Here is a 23,446-nt window from a genome sequence, read left to right on the forward strand (position 1 = left end):
CTGCCGTAAAGGTGCAGCAGCTGTCTGGAACAACGAAGTGAAAGTAAACCAAAAACCGGAACAAAACATTTGGAGTGTTATGTGGTCCGGGAGAAGTGGCTGGACATTATAATAAATACATAATTATGTATTGCTTCTAAGACCGATGTCTTACACAAGGAGCGGAATGCATGTGAGTTGTATCTCTTTGTTTTACTGGACCCACTACTGCTAGCTTGATCAGGTTGAATTGCGTTAGCACTACAGCTAATCTATAGCCAATCAAAGCTAAGTTAGTCAAAGGTGACTTGTTTTTTTGTTCTGTACAATTTGTTTACTTCGACGTTGTAAGATACTAACCAGATCCATTGTAAAGAAACCAATAATAGCCAAATAACTACTTTTAACAGTGACGGTTATGATGAAAGCATACTGTTGTTTATGGCTGGTTAGCTAGCTAATTGTAGCAGTGTTTTCTTAGCGTTTAAACAAAATGACTGTCAGACAACTGACGACAGACAAGGCTAAATGATCGCAGAGATTAAGATATAAAGGTGGGACAACAACTCTCCTCATAACCTGAGAAAGTGGAGCAAACACACAAACGAACTCACCGCCTTAAGTTTTCCCTGCTGTTCGTACCAACGGTTTAAGTGTAGCTTCCGTCTGAAACCAGACTGTGACTCTATGTGAGGTTCGTTGAGACCTGAACATTGGCAGTATATAGCTATATCCTAGGTTTTTCATGCATGTCAAAAGCTTCTCAACATGAGTTATTTTCTTTCTCAAGCAGCTATTGAGATCTATAATTCGTCTTGTCTGACCTGTCGAATATGGACGAAGGGATGGATTCTCAAACAAGGTAAGGATTAGTTAAGATAAGGATCTATGTGTGTTCAAGCTTTTCATTCAAGGCTGAACACATGCTAATGCCTTGTATGATTTTCACTAAATATGTTTTTAAGTAGGAAAATGGATATGCACAGAATGTACTTTTAAACTTTGAACTCTTGAAAAGGGAAGTTGCATAATTTAGATCATAAGTATACATATTGTAAATTGAGTTTGCTAAAAAGACCCAAGACCTTGTCTCACTTTGTTATCTCTCTGTCCTGCTGCAGTGTGACTGCTGAAGTCCAACCAGAGGGTCCTAAGAATGATGTCCCAAACACAAACTTGACAGATGGAAAAAATGAACTCTTTTGTGGACCACAAAAGACTGACACTTCAAAAGACTGTGCACAAATGGAGAACTCGCAAGATGGCGTAGCATCTCAGACTTCAATGGACTGTGGCTCAGCAAGTGGGCTCGATGAATCCACCCCTGTAGACAGCGGGTGTCACTCAACTCAATCGCACTATTCTGATGGACAGAAATCTAAGAGGTCCACCTCACCTGGTCCTCACCCGGTTAAAACAACCTGTGTTTCTGCACACTCACCAAATCCAAAACTCACCCTCCCTCTTAGTAGTAGTCCCATGCAAGGTGTCAGTACACCAAGTGATGTTGAGATGCTGAGCCCAAATAGCCCTATCTGTAAAACCATGCTTGTCAACAGCTCTGCAGAGAAGCTTCACGATGGCAGTGCTTGTGCAGAGGACTCTAGCTCCGCGAAGGAATCGCAGCAGTGTGTCAAAGACTCTGATTCTGAATGTTCTGTCAAAGAAAACCCCAATCCGGTTTCCACTGGAACTGAGGACGCTGAGATAGCCGAGTACAGTGGCTCATCTGACATGAGCCAGGATTTAGGTGAACTTTCCGAAAGGTACTTCTATTTATTACCTTTTTATTTTTCTGATTAGTGAATCACCTTTCCTGTTGTGTCCTCGCTCTGCTGTGCTCACAATGTCCTTTACTAATTGTGTGTGGTATACTGACCTGTTCTCTTTTTGTTATTCACAGTGTGTCATTGGCATTTCCAAACATGGACAAGCAATGGATGGGGACACCCATAGATGAGCTGAACAGAATGCCCCGGTGTGCCCCCCCTCTGTCTCACCTAAAAGCAGTACCTGACCACACAGTCACAATCAGGGTGAGGAAACAGCCACTTGTATTATCTTTGTTCTTTGTTTGTGGTATGTTGTGAAGAATACTACAGTCATAAAATAAGTACATGCATGTCTGACTGGTCATTGTGTGCATTGTGAAGCATTTTAATAAGATATAACAAGATGGGGAAACATGGGAGTGAGAGTGAAACCTTCCTCCATTATCCCCTCAGGGCTTCCTGTCAGTAAAGCTCTTATCACACTGTGTCCTCCACTGCATGTCCCAAAGGAACACTGTCTCATGGCTCTGTAGCTACTTCGTGCCTTACTATCAACCTATCACTGCCACCCAAGCTAGATTCTCTCCATTACCTCTTATATCACAAGAATGCTGGCATTTCTTATTAATGTTTTAAGAAAATCACATCTCTACATTAAAATCCGGACACCTAATTGTCAGTTGTTTAGTCAGCCAGCAAAGGTACATATCATTTTAAGTAAAAACAAGTGTCAAACTTAAATTACCATTGTTTATGCATTGAGGTTGCATAAACAATAATGAAATAATTAACAGGGCAAAGTGACTAACCTCTTAATTTCACATCTACAATATCTATGTATTTATTCATAGTCATGCATTCTATTTTAGTGATTATTAAAACTGTACATATTAGTATCATATATGTCAATTGTCTTGCTTTGTTTGTGAAATGTGTATCTCATGATTGATAGCTCGACTTCTACTGCAAACTGAATCTATCTACAGGTACAAATAAAGTAACCTTAACGCCATAAGATTGAGAAGTTAATAAAATGTGATTTATTGTGTTTTTATATAAACTTTTTTTTATGTTTTGTTTTTCTCTTACATTTTGTTTCCGTTTCAGACGGATCTCCTCAGAGAGGGAGATGTCCCTGCTTCATACCCCAGCAAGTTCAAAGATGCGTGGGATGATGTGTCCGTGAAGATGCCCTGCTCTGAGAAGAGTCTGTTTCCTATGGATGCTGAGGTATTAATGTCCATCACAGCTGTGCAGGGTTTTTAAAACATGCCAGTCAGTGTACCTACTCGATGAATGTAGTAATCAAATCAAGTGTAATTTGTTATCTCATGTAGGGTGGAGGTGGTGTCCAAAGTCGGTGGGAGCTGATCCAAACTGCCTTACATGGAGGGTTCAAGAGCTCTCTGGATGTGAGGGTAAGACAACTGTGCTGAGCTGGATGCTGCGGAGTTAGGCTGAACATACTCTGTGTCTGCACTTAAACAGGTTGATATGCTAAGTTACTTTTATCCATACTTTTGAAGTCTTCACTGAAACACCAAAGGTAAGGAAAGAGGCTAACTGCCTCTCCTTGCCACTCTATATGTTGGCAAACATCCTCATTATGCATTTCATCCCTCATTATCTGCTAAGAAGTAGAAGCGTTGGCTCCAGCAGTCACACACCTTTGTTCTGGCTCCTCCAACTCTCCATGATCACATACTATGTGTTCTAGTAAAGCTGAACTGTAGTCACTGCAGTGATAAGTGACTGCAGAGAGAGATATGGGTGACATAAAGATGAGTAGTAATACAGTGAGGACACAATACAATTTCAAAACTATCTTTTTATATGTAGGCTTTGTTTTAATTGTAATTTTGTTTTAATTTGATTTAATGTTTATTTAAATAGGGACAGGTATGTGCATTTACCAAAACTATATGGAAGAAGTTCTATGTTATTATTTCAATTTCACGAGCTACATGCAGATACGGATACATATACAGAATCTATTCCATTAACAACCACATGGTGGCAGACTTTGCAACAAATGTACACCCTGTGTTAAGAGAAGCCTTGTAACCTGACAACTGCTGGTCATTTCTGCCAGATAGTTTCTTATATTTAAGCATGTTCTTCTTTGGATAAATAACTGAATAACATATGACTAATGAACTGTTTTCTGGTTTACAGGATGCTATATTGAGATACAACATAGTCCATGCAAAGAAATGGGACTTCACTGCGCTCAACCTTCTTTGCACAGAGGTAAGCTTTCAAAACATGAATGTTAACTGCTTTTCGGGTCTCTTACACAAAACATTAAGTGGAAGGATTACAAAGGTTTCCCTACAGCCTGCTGATCATAATGTATTGCCAACACATTTGTATAAAATGCATCTTTGCTGAACATGAAGCATATTGAATTAGAATACATTCTGAAGGTGGGAAAACATTTTTATAGTTGATAATTTGCTATTAAACTTTCATATGTGTCTTTTAAGAAAAATGAACACCTCTTCAGTGAAATGCAGCTCATTGTGTATCACCGCTCTGAAATGTAGCCCCCGTGAAATATTCTGGAGGTTTTGTTTAACTTAACATGATTTTAAATAAGTCTTAAAAAGGTACCTGAATGAAGCTGAAGACGATACTAAACTAGAGTTGCTATTGGAACAGGAGCCTGCTCTCCTCTGTTTGGCTGCGAGCCCATCTGTGTGTTTCGTCCCCGCCTCGTACCTGGGAGTCTCCTAGGAGCAAATACGCTTCACACAGTTAGGACAGATGAGCACAGAGCATGGCGGCAGCAGCTGTTGCAGGTGAACCTGGGGAATGAATATGTTTTTCTTCTCTTTCCATAACAATTATTTTTCTGCTAAGATAGTTAGGGACTCTAGTTACATACCTGTTGTCAGAAAAAACTTCTTCCCATGTGGGATAACAATTTCTTTCCTTATCATACAGTTATTACAACTCTTACAACAATATAGCATTTCCAAGGGAAGAATCAGTCCCAGTCCTCTTGTAGAATTTGTTTTCCCGAAATCGTGTAGACACATCATTAGTTTAACTGCACGTCTACCGGCAGTGTACTTACTTTGAAGTGGAGTGAGACGAAGTCAGAGCAGGCCAATTTCTGAAAGAAGCCTAATTTGGAATTTACATTAAGTAAAGCATTTAGTAATGTCCTTCTCTTTCGTAAGTTGTCTTGGTTTGAGCCATTAAGAACAAAGTACTTTTTCGAATGGAGCTCATGCATTTAAGTGGTATTGTTTCAGACTTGTTACGGTCCAGCCAGATTAATATCAGAACGTGATGTCCGTCCCTTTATCGTTGATTACTCGGCTAAATCCAGACCCTTTCAAAGTGGTCTCTTTTTCTTTTTTTTCTGTTCCCTGAAATAATTTCTCAGAGAGCTCGGTGGATCAATAGGCAACTCAGTCTTTTTTTATAGCTTAATCCAATTTAATTAAAAGGTCCCATTAAATCTGTAAGGATGCTCAGTAAAAGCACTCGCCCTTCCACGAGTCTATTTCGTCAGCGGGTCTGCTCACGACTCTGAGCACCGTATTCCCCGCATTTCATTCCTGCTGAGGCATTTAGCCAAAGAGGATGATGCTTGCAGGAAAACTACAAGTAAAGGTTTGAATATCAAAAGGGAATAGCACTCAAAAAGTAGATATGTGCTGTAATTAGCAAATGAATGAAAGGAATATGAATACATGCCTGTGTGTACCAATACCAAATGCCTACTGGTAGCTTTCTATCATTTACATTTCTACCAGTTAATGGATGCAGGATGAGGGAGCGTTGAAAGCACCCTGCCAACACATCGAGCAGGAATGATTTAACAGCTGCCATTCACAGTAAATATGCATAAGTGATATATCTTTCCTACAGAGACTAATGTAGTGAAGAATCACATACACTGAATTGTTTAGCCATTCTTTGGGCAACTCATTTGATAGCTAACAGGCAAAATCATTTTCACTGCTGCTCATCCTTTTTACATTTTTTTTTAAATGTTACTTCTCTTTTCCTCTAGTTTGTGCTGAGTGTGAATCCTAACTGTTGTCCTCCTCAGCCAAGACCACCTAATTAAATCCGTTGCAACGTTTTTGCAGCACTGGGGTAATTGTCACGAGGCACATTGCCCCTGAGCCGGTGATTGACACTCCGCTCAACGTGTAATAGCCATAGGGGGGAAAAAAGAGTTATCCAAATTAGGGCTTGTCTGTAAATTGTCTTAGTGTTTCTCCCCTGCCAAATGAAACTGTCACCGTGTCACTTTCTGATAAATGTCTGAGGGCTGAGCGGGAAAGAGCTCCAGGAGTGAGTACAGCTGATGTTTCAATAGTACACACACATTCACACTATCCCTCTCACTCTGTGCTTTATTATTTGTTTTGTTTCTATCTCTCTCACACAGGGATTTAACAAATGATTGAAAGGTTTGTCCTGAATGAATTAAAAAACATTCTTTACCGCATCTAAATACAAACGTGAAATGAAGACAGGAAATGAAAATAACTTGTAAGGACCGGAGGGGAAGGCAGATTGTAATGGATCATTAGCCTTTGCATTAGTAAATCATGACAGTCCTGCTTCTGGTCTGTCAAATGTATTGATGTGAAAGTTGGTGTGTGCAGCCTAACTGTGTATCACCATGAAGGTCGGCTGCTGAGGGGAGGATCCAGTTTCATCCTCCCGCCACATCTCCAACCACCATCTATTAGTCCCACAGGAGCGCTTTATGATGTCTGCCAGCTCATTACTTCTGACAGCATTTAGTCAGACCGGCTCTGCAGCCATATAAATGCCCCCCGGCAGAATGAACCACCAAAGACTTCCTGTTGAAAACCAAGCCATCCTGCCACTCTGTCCACAATTGGTCATTTGCATGTGTTCCAGAAGGTCCATTTAATCAGCGCAGGCTCCTCTGCTTACCTTGATAGAATAAGGCAAGTGATTGATCACAGTGTCATTCGAAGCCAATACACTCATAAGTGATTGCATTGTAAATCTGGGTCTATGATGGAATAACTGGGTGTTTATATTCGAGGGAATTGCAGATGGATGCTGAGGTAAGCTATAGGCTGAAGTATGGATGCCTCGTCGGTGGCAGGCTCGCTCCCCGATTGATGGTAGTTTCTTCTGAAACAGATTCTGTGTAGTGAGCGGCTCTGCAGCATTTCTATTTCTTCCTTCCCCGCTGAAGTGTTGGGATTCTTGATATCTGAGGAGTGGGAGTTCACCCTAAAACAACAATAAAGCTCTCCGACACTGAGTTTTCTTGTACGAGATGAGAAAATTGAGCATCTTTCCTCAGATATTGTTTACTGGTATTGGGTTACAACCTCAGACCCGCAGTCAAACAATTATTAGATCATTTAAACCGTTCATCTAGCAGTTGGCTGTTCCTCAGGTTTTTCAGGGCCTTTTTTCACTATTTTTTTTAAAATGAGTTTTTCCTATATTCTCTTTTATTTATCTCTTGTTTTCTCTTTTTATGTCTGTGAAGAACTTTGTAAACTTCTTTTTGAGAAGTGCATTATAAATAGTTTAGTAATGTTATTACTCAGACATTCATTCATAACTCTAAAATAAATTATTGAACTTATTAAACAGAAAAATTGAAGGTGATCTGTTTTCAGTATGAGATGACCGATGAAATGAATGTTTGAAAACTGTGAAAGGATTATTTATTGTGAAACTGTGTACAACATAATCTCTGAAGCAACCTGTATACAAGAAATGTGAAACATTAACGAAACAAAACACGCAGTATTTGGACAGGAATAACTAACAATGTAAAGATATATCATGTTTTGTCTTCAAATGTTTTCGTGTTTGTTGTTAGTATTACTATTATTATTGTGTGTCTCACAATGGTTATCTGTATGTTTGCTGGGGGGGAAAAGAGGCAACTGACAATTTGATAGCAAGACATTAACTGTGTAAAAAAACACAATTATGACTTAGAATTTTGGCTGGAAAAATGAGTGGTGGGTAAAGCTGGTGTGTCACGTCAGTTTTAATCCGTCACTCTGACTGCTGGCTCTGAGTTACTGCCTGCCTAGCTATGCACTCAGCTCTGCAGAGATATCCCATTTAACAAAACGTCGGCCTGTGTGTTTCTGTTTTTTCTCCTCCAGTGTCTCGAGCAGTCTGAGTTGGACCACCTGTTTGAGACCACCCTGCCAGCCATGGTTGACCTTGCTCTCAGTGCTCCTGTCCTCTGCACATTGGTAAGAGTAAGAGGGGTTAAGGGGTTTTACTGGAGTTGTTTAAGGCCATATTCAGTGGGTTTACAAAATGATCAACAGTGTAAAGGAAGAGGAGAGGCAAAGTATTACATGATGGATGTTAAACGCGATCACCTCATGATGTACAACTGCTAGATAATGAATACCCCTTTTGGTCCACATCAAGAACTGCTTCATTAAAAAGAGAGAGCTTTCAGACATCCATCTGATGTGTCATGCCTGTTCGCTTGAGAAAATCCCTCGAATCTGAAATGTAAAATGTAGTCTATTCCTTTCTATCTTCCACACTAGCTCTTCGTCTACCTCCGAGCAATATGTTTTCAGATACGGGGCACTCCCTCTTTTTTTCTATTCACATTAAATAAATGGTGCTGATCTATGTCACAGATATTTTAAATGTCATCCCCATTTGTCTTCATCTTCATTCTCTGTCGTCAATTATAGCAAAGGCAAACAAATCCTAACATCTATATTTTTGTAATTTAGTTATCTACTCGGGGCCTCTGTTAAATCAAATAAACCTAATTCAGCTCCCACTCTGGGTGGGCATGTTAGGAAAATCCCTGTGGCTGTTACTGGAGACGGAAACCAGAGGCAGAATGTCAGCACTGCTCAGGTTTAACCGGAGGAGGAATTTCTTATAGATTTCACCTCAGAATCATCTGTAGCGGTTGGATAATGAAGCTTTCTGACTCTCCGCTTTGTATAGCGGTATTACGCGTCAAGACTAATGTTTATGTGTGTGTTATTAGAGCCTGTATTGATCTGCTAACCGGGCAGCCTTGTGAGGCTCTTTAGCCCTAATCAGTGAAGATGGATTGGCCCCGTGTGTCTGACTGAACGAACCTCGGGGAGAGCAAGAAAACCAGGACCTTAATTACTACCACCCATTTACCTAATGGAACTCTCCTTGTCTCCTCTGCTTGCTAGATTGCTAAACTAATTATCTAGCCCCATTAGCCATCAGACCCGCAGTAGTGCACCCACGTAACCTTGTGTGTTTCTTATGCATCCCTCCTTGTCCTAATGTTTCCCATTATGATCTCAGGTTTGGTCTCTGTTTTACTTTTCTCTCTCTCTCTTTTACCTCCTAGCCAATTCCCTTGCTGAAGGCCGGGACAAACCACTCCCTGACTCTGTCTCAGGAGCAAATAGCGTGTCTGCTTGCCAACGCTTTCTTCTGCACATTCCCCCGACGCAACTCCCGCAAGTCGGAGTACTGCAATTATCCTGAGATCAACTTTTACAGGTGAATGCACACCAACCTAGGCAAAAAGAGAATGAAGGGACAGCAACTCACAAGGGTAATTTAGTGAGCTGCAGTCGTCCCATGAGCCTTTGCAGACTCTGGGTAATTCATTACTCTAAACGGAAGACTGAATAGATCTGAGACTCAGATATTGATCCTAAATGTTGGTCTGTATGCTTCAACAAGAAGGGTGCAATGTTGTTGGACATAAACACGATTGGAGTCATTAGTATAATTATGCGTTTATTTGATTAACAGGGTCAGGATCTCTCAAATTGTTTACAACAGTGTCATCAAATATATTGAAAATTAGTATTATTTTTGAGTTAATTAAAATAATCTTTTACAAACTGGTAGAATTTAAATTAATTAGCACACTCCTACCATTCAGAGGAAACTGATTTCCATAAGGGGGCACAACTGCCTTGAAAACATTTTATTAGATTAATTCCATTGCTTAGGTTCAACTTATTCTGTGTCCATTAAGTTCACATATCCTAACATCAATGTTTCTTTCCAAACAGTGGGTCATTACAAGATGAACTGATTGGATCTGGCCATTAAACGCAGTTAAAGCTTGTAATATCTAAAACATGTTGTCAAAGAGCATACAAGTTGTTTTTGTTGATGTTCCTGATTGTAAGATTTCGTTGTGTGCCCGTCACTTCAGGCCTTGAAGGTGGATCGTGGGCAGAAGCCCTTTGAGCTCCACCTTGCTGTTGTGTGTTTTTGTTTGGGTGGGAGATCCAGAGTAGGAGTGTTAAATTGGTGTTCTCGGTTTCTACCTACTCGGAACCAGTGGTCTGTTTGGAAAAGCCTGGGATGGTTAATTGAAACAAATTGTATTGATGTACTTTTATTTGAAAGGGCACACCTGCCTATCTGTCTCTGGATTCTCATAATTTGGAGGAGTAACATCATTTGCAACAGAGGGAGGTGATGCATGAGTGGTGTCAGGCCCAGACTGTAGAGTACACAACCTCGGCCTTAACTGTTGTAGCGTGTGCAGGCGGCAGCAGAGGGTGTGGCAATATATTGCCCCCAGGTAGTTTGTTATCACAGTTTTCACAGTCTTTAAGTCTTAACTCTGTCTTAGCTTGTTCTCTGTTGAGGAACCACTTCATTTATGTTGTTTGTCTTATTTTGCAGCTCAAGACACTTGGTATGAGCAGCAGATGATGGTTACAAAGTTGATAGGAATGAGATTGTGTTGCCATCTCTAGTAAAAGAAGTTGTGGTCTGTAGGTAACTCAGTACACACTGGACATTATCCAGATATCACATCAACTCAGTTTCCCTGTATTTCTTTCCTCATTAGTTGCATGTGTAAATGGTAATGGTAAATGAACTGTACTTTATCAGGTCTTTTCGTCCCCTCGAAGCGCTTTACATACTACGAGTCATTCACCCATTCACACCTCATTCATGCAGAGCAGTACCACTTGCCCTATGGAAGCTAACATGCATACACATTCACACACCACTGGCCATGCCATCAGGAACAACTTGGGCAAGTATCTTGCCCAAGGATACATCGACATTTTGACTGCATGGGCTGGGAATCGAACCCTCAACCTTCTGGTTGAAAGACGACCGTACTCCCAGTCACACTCGATGTGTAATCACTTCATGTTTTTTTGTTTGACATACTACAGATGTCAGTTTTTTCAATACCTTATTATGATGGTACTTATACTCTTTGAAACATAACAAAATCATTTTAATATTCCCTGCAATCTGCATTTGTCCTAACTGATATCCAGAGTCTAATTGGCCATCTGCTCTCCCATGGGTTTCGGCTGTTTTAGTTTATGAAGAGATGGTCATATTGATTGGTTCCACGTTCCCCCCCCAAACTCCCTCTTTTTGTATCTGAACCTTAATCGTACTTTCACAATCAGTCATCTGTATGGGAGCATGATGTCTGCCTCCACATCAACCGTAGTGGCAGGCTAAGTGAAGAGGCATCTGTAATAATGTAAGCATTGATTCCTGATGTGGGGCTGGCTGCTTCAGAGCCATGCCAGCACATGGCTGCCTTCACTATCAGCATTTCTGCCGACAGTGAAATACAGGAAAGGGCAAGAGGGGAAAAAGTCGTGGTGTTTCTGAGAAGATGAGAAAAGACAAGACAACCACTGCAGTCTAAAACGGGCCCTGGATCGTTAATGGCCCTCCCTTTCCCCCCCTGTAATTGAGGGAGTGTCCGTCACTTTGCTTATCGGCAACAGTAGTGCTCTGTCTTGGACAAGCAGAGCAGCAAGCAATCTGCTGATTGCTGTTTTGGCACAACTGTCAAGGTTTGTCCTCCGTTAAGTGATGGATAGATTTGAGTTAGAGGAAAGAGGGCGGTCTTATCTCTTTAGTTTATGTTTTCCTCTATGAGAAGAAAATTACATAAGCCTGTTGAACGGTAACGCTTGTTATTAAGAAATAAATCCTTTGCTTTTGATTCTGACCACTAGATGGCCTACCCCATTTGCTAGAAAATCCCTAATGGTAATGGTCAAACTGTCAGAAATGTTGTCTCCTGGTGTACTTTATGACACTGGGAATATATGACTGAATCCTTTGTAGATGCCTTTCTCTCTTTTAGAGAGATGCGATTTTTGGTTATTCTAGAGATTTTACCTTCACCACAGTTTCTCTTACCCTATCTCATAGGCTTGTAGCCAAATTGAGACTGATGGAAATGGGGTGAGTGGGGGACTTTGCAGAGCTGTATAAGGAAATAGAAGGAAAAACAGCAGTGCACTAATTGCCTAGTAAATGTCATGTTTTCCCTCACTAAAGGCCTTTTAGTATATTACTTTTTCAGTTTATTTGACCCCTCTGTTCTGGATCTTGGCAGAAGGGGGAGGGGAAGATGAATGCTGAACTGTGATTAGTCATCAGCTTAGGTCCCTTTTTTAATGGACCAGTATGGGGTGGTTTTAAGCTGTGCTCTCTCTCTCCCTCTTCCTTTCTCTCCCTCTCTCTCTCTTTTCCCCTTCCTCTGTCCACCCTTGTTTTATGGTAACTGAAGAACTGAAACATGGCCTCAGGCAGCGCCATTGTGTGAAGGATAGAGGTAGATGGGAGAGACATCGTGCCAGTTTAAAAGCTTGACCTCACTTATGACATGTTGTGCATTGAGCTAGAGATAATGACTGAGAGAAACATCCGTGTCTCATCTACTCAAACACATTACATTCTTATTTTACATGATAAAGTCAAAGTTGTTATTTGAGATGTACAAAAGTCAGTATCCTTCTCAAAATCCCATTTGCTTTCTTTTTCAGGTTATTTGAAGGTTCTTCACCAAGAAAAATTGAAAAATTAAAAACTCTGTTGTGTTACTTCAGGAGAGTAACAGAGACAAGTAAGCAATAATGATGTCTTTTTTTCTGTACTGTTCTCCAAGTTTTTCAATTTATGAAAATGTTTTGATGAACATTGTCTTTCTTTTTCTCAAGAGCCCAAGGGTCTTGTCACATTCAAAAGACAAACAATGAACACTCCTCCAAACTGGGAAAGGTATTACTCTTTATTCCACTCACAACCCATATTAAAGGAGATTTGTTTTTACAAATGAATGCCATATTTTTGTTTTTCATATACAGTGACACTTTATTTTAATTGTAACAAAAATGTAAACATGCCCACATTTCTTTTTAGTACATACACTCTTTGCTGAATCATGTTATGGCTTCATCCCTTTAACATTTGGAAATGTATTTTGTGTTAATGAAGTTTGTTATCCTCTTTTTTGTCAAGTTCCCAGACTCAACTGAAGCGCCTTCATATCACTTGTGAGGGGACGATTGAGGATGATGGACACGGGATGCTGCAGGTAGGAATATATTTTTTTCATTTTGAAACAATTCCTTTTTCTAACACCAGACTCTGTCAAAAGAGTTGGCTGACTTGATGTAGCATGCTTGTTTTTATACTTGTTTGGTCAAACCACAGACATGACTCTGACTCTCACCATGCCTTATGTTAAGCTTTCAAAAGTCAGAGACTGCTTGTCTGAATAGATGTCAACCACCAGCAGGAAATCAAAATCGGTTGTATGATATCTGTGCATATCCGGGAAGGTCATTGTTTATATTTCTGCATTGATTCACACCATCTCCCCAGTGTTTCAGGAGGGCTGGTGCATGTTTTACTCGAGCTGACAGCTGATGTATACACATGAGTAACTCAGAGAGGAAAGGGTGGAGGAGAAGACCCCGGGGTGGGGGATGAGGGAGAAAGAGGTGCAGGGAGGGAAAGATGACGAGAGTAAGCCTTCTCACGGGGGCGACCCGGTGGACCAGGAGTCCTGCAGCCGGATTGATGGCTACCAACGCCCAAGCTGTGTGTTGAGTTTTGATAGGGCAGAGTGGGCTGTCATTCTGTCAGGAGGTGAGGTTAGGGGTGAACCAGTGAAGGAGGTGAGGACTTGGACAACATACACACATGCACATACAAACACACTCACTGTCACACAGATTGACGTAGCTGTGGGCCAGTGAGCAGAACCCTCACCCCTGACAGGCTTTTTGAATTGCAGCGTTGTGATTGAATTGACTGTCCTCTTATCCATGGCACAAAAACAGAGAGTGGGCCTACATGGCAAAAAGCTCCAGTATCACATCACAATATTTAGGTTAAAATGGCCAAAACTCCATTTGGGAGAACTTTGTATTCATACATCTTATATCAAGGGATAGAAAAGTCTTAGTGGTAACAAAGGCCAGATTTGATTTAAAACCGTTTCAACATTGCCTAGTTCTTTAAAACCAGGGATGTTGTTATTGTTTTGATGGTGGGAGAAAATATCTGTGCTGCATATCTTTTTTTCTTTAGGCTTTGTGGGGAAAATTAGAAGCATGTGTTTAATTTGAGTACAGATAGTTTAGTCATTATGGAAATTGCTTTTGGAAATGCAATCATGCCAGTGCTGAGTTCAAGGATCTAAAAATCAAATGATGAACCTTCACAGGGAATGTCAATAGATGTATCCATAGATTTATCCCATATCCCCGCTCAACATTCAATGTAGATTTTTATAGATATTTGAACTATCTCATGTACGTTGTTTTGCTACGATTTCCTGATTTGATTATTTACAAGCAGGAAGCAGAGCAACGATCCTCAGACATTTATCCGTGTTAAATGTCCACAGTGGGTGACGGATAATAAGGAGCCTCTAATAAAGTGATTTGTTCAAATCACGGAAGTGACAGTAGCTAAACCTCAGTTCTTCTCAACTGCGTCAAACAGACAGGACAATACGTTAATGATTTGTTTGGTTGTGAATTTAAATGAGGAATTGAACATTTCTTCCGTTCATTTTCTAATTATATGATTTCATTAGGTGGACTTTGCAAACAGGTGTGTAGGTGGTGGTGTGACCGGACATGGACTGGTCCAGGAAGAGATCAGGTTCCTCATCAACCCTGAACTCATTGTCTCCCGCCTTTTCACCGAAGCTTTGGAGTTCAATGAATGCCTCATTATCACAGGTACGCAGTCACACACTAGCATAATATTCAACCCTCAGTTCCTTATTTACAGCCTGTATAAGACTCTTGACTTTACTGTATGCTTATTTTATTTGACTCAATCTGTTCCTTTCTGGTTGTGGTTTCCCTGTCTTCACCTTATCTGTTGGTTGAAAAATGTGATAAACCGAAATGTATTGTCAACCAAAGTAGAGTTGTGGCTGCAGATGTACAGAGATGTCACGTGTCAGCATAAAAATAACTGGTGGGTGAAGAGTCAGCACCTCCTTCCAGTCTGAGGCTGTTTGGGATGGAAGCAAGTAGCTACCCAAAGTAAAGCACTGAAAGAGTTTAGATGGAGCATCAGTCTGCAGTGTTTTAGGCTTTATACTAAACTGGTTCAGTGAAAAGGGAGCTGAACGTAATGAGTAGTAAATCAAAGGTCCAACCCCGACCCTATTTTGATCTCTTGGCAGTTTGTGAGCAAAATAATGTATAATGTAATATGTCCTTATACAGACTAGATATAGGACAGGTTATGTATAGGTTTGAAAGGATTTAATTAATTTAATTAGGGCTGTCAAGTTAACAGAAAAAAAATGTAACGCCACTAATTATTTTAACACGATTAACGCATGTGTATTTTCTTTCCTCGGCCGCCCCGTAGTTTCAGAGCGCATCGAGTTTAAAATACCATCTATAAGCTGATGCTGACAGCAAAAGCAAAAATCACTCGAGCCCTGCGCGTTATGAGTGCGCCACGGACCACCACGATACCTCCTGGAGAATCATGAATTAAATACATTCGCTTACATTATAAATGATGGTCGGGTTACATTTTTCTGGAACTTGTTATCAATGTTAATGTTAGAAACTACACTGTGGCGATCTATTACGAAGTGGCGCACTCATAACGCGCAGGGCTCGAGTGATTTTTGCTTTTGGGACTCGGGTTTGAGTCCAGCATGAACTTTTTTGTTATTTTCATGTCGATGCACACTGAATATTATGTAGTTTGAAATAGAGGATTCCTAATATTGTTTGCCGAGACCAACATTAATGACCCATCAGTATTTTTAAGTCTAAATATCCCATGCAGCAATGACATTTCTGCTGCTAGCTTTGCAAAACGAGTTAACAGTCACATCTTATCTGGATGAGTGCTGCAGAATACCGTTTTTATAAGGGATACATGTGTGTGTAGTCTTTCATATTAAACATGATCCCACAGTAGTCGTCACAGTTTACCCTGGGCGGGTCCCAGTCCCAGGGAACAGGGAACAGTTTAACACAGATGAAGGACTTCTCCACGCTGCTTTTCAAACTGTGAGTAAACACTGTGTGCTTCACTTGGAGGCTGTCTGAAGGTGTACACAGGTCTCAGATGGACTTGGTATCACATTAAGAACGATATTCAGTAATAAGTCTGGCAACAATAGCTGGTTTAAATGATTTATTGGAGCTCGCAATGTTTTGAACAGACATCCCCTGTCAACTCGTTTTTGTTTTTGTAGTCCTCGCTGTTCGCGTCCGGATATCGCCATCGTAACCACAACCTCACACACTGGTACTGAATGTGCATCAAAGTCTTCCTACTGAGCCAAATATACCAAAATATGTATGTAAACGACAGTAGAAACCAGTTGATCGGGAAACCAGTTAACGGGGAAACCAGTTAATCCGGAACACCGGTACCACATGGATAAAAATCAGAAGTGCCGGTACCGACTCAATTCAAGCACTGGGGACATTGTACGAAAAGTCAGCACACTCAGCATGGATAGTGCGCGCAACATGAGCATATGCCTTGAGTTGCACATAGCTCCAACGATCCATCTCTCACTCTCTCTCACTCTCTCACACACACACACACACACACACACACACACACACACACACACACACACACACACACACACACACACACACACACACACACACACACACACACACACACACACACACACACACACACACACACACACACACACACACACACACACACACACACACACACACACACACACACACACACACACACACACACCATTTGTATTGTATTATTGTATGAGAGGTTCCAGGTTGAATTGAGGCGAATATTTGTAATGTTCAGAGGTTGTTGTGTTTAATATTCATGAGAATATTTGTCATTGTTCAAATGATAATAAACATTAGCATAAAGCATATTTGTCCACTCATATGTTAAGAGTATTAAAAACTTGAAAAATATTCCTCTAAGGTACATTTAGAACAGATAAAAAATGTGCGATTAACTATGGACAATCATGCGATTACATATTTTAATCGACTGACAGCCCTAATTTTAATAATTTCTGTGCCAAGGATGTGTGCCATTTCGGCCATGGTATTCTTTTTGCTGCTTTTAACACCCAATTAGCACCCCTTATGCACTTAGTGACCAATAACTAAAATATAAACATATATAAGTCGATTCATGAAATACTTTGTTGATTTAAATGTACCTCCATCATTGTGTTTGCAGTGTCATTGTATGTAGAGCATGAAGATGTTTTATCTCATTGCCTACTCACCATTACGAAATGGGTCATAAATATGATCTTATCATATTTGTTTTTATTGCCACTTTATCTGGCTTTGCAAATAAATATTAAACAATCACTTGTCCTGTTTTGGTGCCTGTATTTTGCTAGGACATTAAAAGGAGCCTTCAGATTTGCCATTGATGACACAAGAGGCATCATTAGCCGGTTTGAGGAATCCATCCATTTGACAAGAGGCCATGATTTATAACTCGGCGAAGCCTGCAGAAACTCAAACAAAAATGGCTGTGTGTTGCTTGTAGGTTGGAAGAGCAGAGTAGTAGAGAAACAGAAGAGCCAATGTGGTGTTATTGGTCATCTCTTTCGTATGGCGCCATTTTGTCTTCTTTGATACTCCCATCTCTTCCAAGTCACCTTCAGTGGATAGTCCGTCCCCCTCCCTGCCAGACATCATTCTGCCTCCCTCCCTCTTTCCCTCCTCCTCCTCACCACTTAACTTTATTACATTTGTACAGAAAGGAATTTATTGCCCAACTAAGGTCATCGCTCCACTAATGGAATGGGCCAGTTACGCCACAGATTCATTGAAACCGTGCAGAATATTCCTTGCACGCATTAAGTGTTTGCTCTTAAAGTCTAGGCTCCATTTCTTCTTCTTCTTCTTCTTCTTCTTCTTCTTCTTCTTCTTCTTCTTCTTCTTCTTCTTCTTCTTCTTCTTCTTCTTCTTCTTCTTCTTCTTCTTCTTCTTCTTCTTCTTCTTCTTCTTCTTCTTCTTCTTCTTCTTCCTCTTCCTCTTCCTCTTCCTCTTCCTCTTCCTCTTCCTCTTCCTCTTCCTCTTCCTCTTCCTCCTCTTCCTCTCCTGTCGAGTTAATCATATTTCGTTGTCTTAAGAGGTGTCTGAACATGGATCTTCCTGTGCGTTTGAGTCTTGTGCGTCAGATCGGTTTGCGTACATTGGCGTTTTCGAACGCTGGGATGGTAGAGGCCCACAATGTAATCAGGTGATGGAAGCCTGAATGCCAGGAGGCTTTAATGGGCGGTTGCCAGGATAGATATGATGAAGGTGAAGGAGAAGGAGGACAGCTCTGTTGATTGTGAAAGTGATATGGGCAGCCTGTTGTTTGATGATAGGAGTCGCTAGTGTTGTAGAAAGTACTTCATTTGACTGGAGACATTTTCTTTTGGTTCGCTCAGACAAAGCTTTACCAAGACACATCATTCTTTTTTGCCCAATTGCACTGTCATTGTAGGGTTATGCCCTGGCTCAAGTACAAGCCATTAGCTTAAGTCATACTTCGTAAAGGCGCAAAAAGAAAATCATCCTTCAGGCTTTGACTTCAAGTTTTGGCAGATGCTGCATGCTCGAAATTAAATGAAGCCATTTATGCGAAGGTAAAAGCAACGTTTAATTACTGCTTCTTCAAAAGATACTTCTAAAGAACGACATTGAGAATTCCTTTTTAAAATAGTTTTGATCATTTCTTCAAGTAGCATACAAAACTCTGCTAGTACTTACAGTTGAACCTCTTAGGGTATATCAAGCACGTGTTTAACACCTGCTCTCCACTGAAGTGCAGTGAAGTTACATCATATTTAATGCATAATGTATGGAGCTTTTTCTAGGCATACGTTTTAGAACTGAGCACAGCTGTATTTGTAATGATGAAATCTTTCGTTCTCTAATGCTGAAGCACATATCAGTAGACATGATAAAAGGCTATCTTCCTCATAAGAGATGCGTTGTCAGTTCATGAATGATCGAGAGTTTTTTTTAATATTTTACAAGCATTTTGAGATTGATGCCAAGGTTAGTTTCTTCTGTTCTAACCACTTCTTCCTATTATGGCTGAAAGCTTTTCATTTCAAAACCCAAAGCGGATTACCTTTTAAATCAATGTTTTTTTATTTATGACAATCCAATACATGCTGGTACTGTGTACTCACATGGGGAGCATAGAGAGCACTAAATGTGATTTAAGAAATAAGTCGCTGAAACAGATTTAGCTCTACTGTGTGCTCTGACTGCTAAATAGTGAATAGTCTAAACTAAATAGTGTTTAATTTTCTGGATTTTCTTTCCTGTTCTGTAGGCACTGAACAGTACAGTAAATATTCTGGCTATGCTGAGAGTTACAGATGGAAGGCCAACCACATGGATATGACTGCCAGGTATTTATTCCTAACACAGTACTGTTAATATTTTAAATAATCTTTAATATAGTCATAAACGTTTCGATGACTGATGGGAGGACGTTCTCAAGTCATTGTCAATCAAATCTGTAATTGCTTTTATTCTATTTTAAGGGATTACTGGCAGAGGCGATGTACAGAGATTGTGGCCATTGATGCTCTGAAATTCAGACACTTCCTGGAGCAGTTTCTTCCCGAGAAGATGACCAGAGAACTCAACAAGGTACGAGAGGGACTAATGTCCTTGTCTGGACAGTGATTAGATTATATGAGAATCTAGTTGGTAGCAAACAATATTTAACGTTCCTCAAGCATAAATGTCTTTGTGAAAGGACGCAATACAATTTAAACTCTGCATACTTTTGTACTACTTTGTATCTTGGAAAAATATATTGTTGTCAGTATGTGACAGATGGGATAGACCTGAACCTTTCGGTATTTTTCACAATAATAATATATATGTGTTGCTTGTAGTTCAAGTTGATGCATACGCCTAAACAGGGTTACTTTTGCTTTTGGTAGCCTACAAGATATCCTAGTAAAACATTATAATAGTCTCTGTTATAATAATACAATATTCACTGTATAAAATTCAACTTCTTTCTTCTCCCATTCCTCTTACTCCATGTGCTTTTATCCCAGGCATACTGTGGATTCTTCAGAAACAACGACAAGCACCTCTCTGCAGTGGCCACAGGAAACTGGGGTTGTGGAGCTTTTGGTGGAGACACCCGGCTCAAAGGTATCGTTGGCAAAACTACAAACATGGATTCAAATAGGGCGAATTTAATTATTGTGTGTAGCAAGAAGTGTGAAGGATTTAAAAAAAAAAAAAAAAAAAAAATCATATATGAAAGCTGAAATGGTACTCATGTTATAGGTCAGCGGATACATAAGATTGCTTATATTAAACAATAGTTAAATAGGTCAGACGGGGTCAACCATTCATCTTTAGTCTTTGTTCCGGCCATTGAAGCTCCTGCTGAAGGACAACCAGCAGTCCTGCTTATGGACACTGTGCCACAGATGTTGGTCTCTACCAAACTCCTCTGGTCAATTAGTAGCTCTCCCAGGGTGACACTCAGCCGTCCCTTCCCTCCCTTTATTGATCAGCTGACAGATATTTATGTTTTCCATTAAAAGGGCAATTGATTACAGGAAAGGGACACCATAAATCCAGGCTGACGCAGGTCTCTGTGGGTTTACACAACATCACTCTTCATATGAAGGGGCCCCCTTACTGTCCCCTCCAGTGCGCCACACTGCAGAAATTCCGCAGTTGGGTTCCTGGTCAATATCCTAACATCATTCAATAACTGTAATGTTGTTCATCCATGAAGACTGCTGCCCTCAAAGCCACATCTCCACATAAATATCCTGCAATTTGTATGCAAATGTTATTGGAGCTACATGGGTATGTTTGTGTACATTCTTTAATGAACAGATCCACTGGACTTGAAAAAGTCCCAAAGGATAATATTAGCTTCTGGGGACTCCCGCCCATTACCCCTGAAATTAGCATAGCGGGTCATTTTAGAAAGCGATAACTGTATTTTACATTATAGTCCCGCAGCTGACTTGAGATGTGGTAGTTAAATAAGACGAGCTGTTACAATATGTTGTAAAGATTAGGGACCGTTTGCAAATAATGTTTGTGCTGTGTATTTAAATCTGGAATCAATATCCATTCTGTTGAATATTTCAACGGCTTAAGACCTAATTTGCAAGGGCTAAAAGATTGAGTGCCGTTGATGAGGCTATGCTAACAGTGGTGGATTATTTACTCTTCTGATACAAATTGCTCCTGTCACTCGTGTTCTTTGTTGCCTGAAGCTGCACCTCATCCAGCTTATTGACCAATTACTTAGTTTCCTCAGCTATTTTACAGCATTCAATTACACATTTATGATTTCGTTGTGAAAAGGAAGGATACTAATGATGCTAAAACGGTATATTATTGTTGCCTGGACTCCCCTTTAGCGTTCTCCTTCTCACTTTTTCAGCGCTGATCCAGTTGATGGCTGCGGCAGAGGCTGGGAGAGACATGGCTTACTTCACATTCGGAGACGCTCAGCTAATGAGAGATGTTCACGCAATACACTCTTTCCTCACCGAGAGACAAGTCAACATTGGTAAGACTCGCACACAAAACACCATATTTTTGTTAGACTCCCGTCCGCCCTTCTTCTGTTGAGCTCTTACACTAAATTGCATAATTAAAGGAATGGAGGCTCCTGAGGCCCGTACAGCACGCGGAGGTTGTCCTTGCTGCCGTCATTACAGGGACAGTACGCATAAATAACAGAACCCAGTCCATCTCAATGTTAAGTTATTCCAGGCCATTTCCTTTTTCCTCAGCCTATCCATTCACCCTCAGCTGCAGAGTGGATTACCGCCTGAACTGACCCCAGCCTCTCCCCTCCCCCTCTTTTCATTTTTCTTCTGCTGACATTTATTGAAGCCTTTCAGAGAAATTCCCCTCTAGCCATCCATTTCCTAAAGTGGGGCTACAGAGAAAAAGCTCACGGCCCGGTGTGCGTGTGTACGTGCGTGTGATTTAGAAATGAGCCTGAACAAGCTTTCATTTTTCTTCGTTTTTTCTTTCTTTCCGTTGCATTTTCTGTCCCTCTTGTTTGCTCGTCGACACTCAAAGAACTTTCACTTAAACCCTGTTTTTATCTCCCTCCATATTCCTCCTATTCACCCCTGCACCCTCCCCTATGTCTCTCTCTATCTCCCCCTCTCTTCACCTCTCTCCTTTACCCTTCCAGGGAGGCTGCACAAGCTTTTGAACCAGTACTCCAGTTTCGTGTGCAAGAATTGCCGAACGACTCGACCCGACGTCACTCTCTACAGTTTCATCTACGAAAAAGTATCTTCCCCCATGGCCGCCGATGCCCAGGACTCCACAAAGGATTCTGGGATGTCCCCTGTACCATCGGACACTCAATAACACGGACAGAGGACACTTATCCTCCCTCCCCCTGTCTCTACGTGTAAAAGAGACTCCAGGTTCAAAAACCTCAAAATGCTCTTCGAACAATCACTTCTTCTCTCACACACACTCCCTTTAAGTTTGTGATCCCAACACACAAACTATCAAATCACTATTTTGCCTTTCTTGTTGCTGGTATTTTAGGAGCTGCGTAGTATGTCGCCAAATGTGAGACGTATAGCAATAGTAAATCCTGGTTGCTGTTAGGCCTTTCTTTAGTCTAAATATGATGTGGATTATTCTTTTGGTTTATCACTAATTACAAATATTGCCAAATACTCATCATGTGCATGGTAATGAACACATTTCATTATTAAGAATCCATAACATGATGATCTTCCCTAGTTATCTTGTCATATTGGTTTTTGCTACTTTTCTCTTCTCCATTTATCATACCTTGGCGGTGGTGAGATTCCTGAATGCAGAGAGATGATGCCATACATACTGTGTAGTCTATGCATGGGTAACATTTATTTATCAAATACACTGCTCTTTTAATATCCCATAGGATGTTTACATACACTTATTGTCCTTATTTTAACATTAATCTAAACTATCAATAAAATGTCATCTGCATGAGATTAACCTCAGATAAAACATATATTTAATTTATGGTCATTTTCATCTTCAGACCTTAAGTTCTATTCTGATTTTAATCAAATATATTCAGTGTTAGCTACTGTATAAACAAATAAAGTTGGGAGTGGAAATAATTGCACGCAAAATGATATTTTTGTTAATGATTTTACTCCACATTTACTTTTGGGATATTGATGTGTTTTTATGATTTACTGTATTTTCTGATTGACAGTATGGATTATATTTAATTATGGGTTCATAAATCAAATTAAAGACTGTAAATGTACTGCATAGTACTGTACTTTAGAGTTTTTAGGCTGTACGCTTTACTATCATTTCTTAAAGTATGTAGTTTAAATGGTATTCCTCTGCTCACATTAATATAATTGACTGCCCTAAAAGGAAAACTAGCAAAAATAATTTTAGCACAGGCTGTTTATT

The 23,446-nt window shown here is 40.3% G+C and overlaps 1 protein-coding gene across 2 annotated transcripts; it reads left to right on the forward strand.

Moving 5' to 3' along the window:
• Positions 1 to 5: 5 nt before the first annotated feature.
• Positions 6 to 23,139, forward strand: parga (poly (ADP-ribose) glycohydrolase a). Of its 2 annotated transcripts, none has more exons than XM_034100488.2 (18): positions 6 to 172; positions 770 to 841; positions 1,101 to 1,745; positions 1,883 to 2,015; positions 2,859 to 2,981; positions 3,089 to 3,169; positions 3,927 to 4,001; positions 7,889 to 7,981; positions 9,094 to 9,248; positions 12,530 to 12,609; positions 12,704 to 12,764; positions 13,005 to 13,080; positions 14,593 to 14,740; positions 19,332 to 19,410; positions 19,546 to 19,654; positions 20,074 to 20,173; positions 21,435 to 21,563; positions 22,203 to 23,139. In XM_034100488.2, the coding sequence occupies exons 2-18, from the start codon at positions 813 to 815 to the stop codon at positions 22,382 to 22,384; spliced, it is 2,298 nt and encodes a 765-aa protein (XP_033956379.1). In that variant the 5' UTR covers positions 6 to 172; positions 770 to 812; the 3' UTR covers positions 22,385 to 23,139. The 2 variants fall into 2 exon arrangements, with proteins under 2 accessions (XP_033956379.1, XP_033956378.1); XM_034100487.2 differs by having other exon boundaries at positions 773 to 841.
• Positions 23,140 to 23,446: the final 307 nt, after the last annotated feature.

Source organism: Pseudochaenichthys georgianus, chromosome 15 (assembly GCF_902827115.2).
Source record: "Pseudochaenichthys georgianus chromosome 15, fPseGeo1.2, whole genome shotgun sequence".
NCBI lineage: Eukaryota > Metazoa > Chordata > Actinopteri > Perciformes > Channichthyidae > Pseudochaenichthys > Pseudochaenichthys georgianus.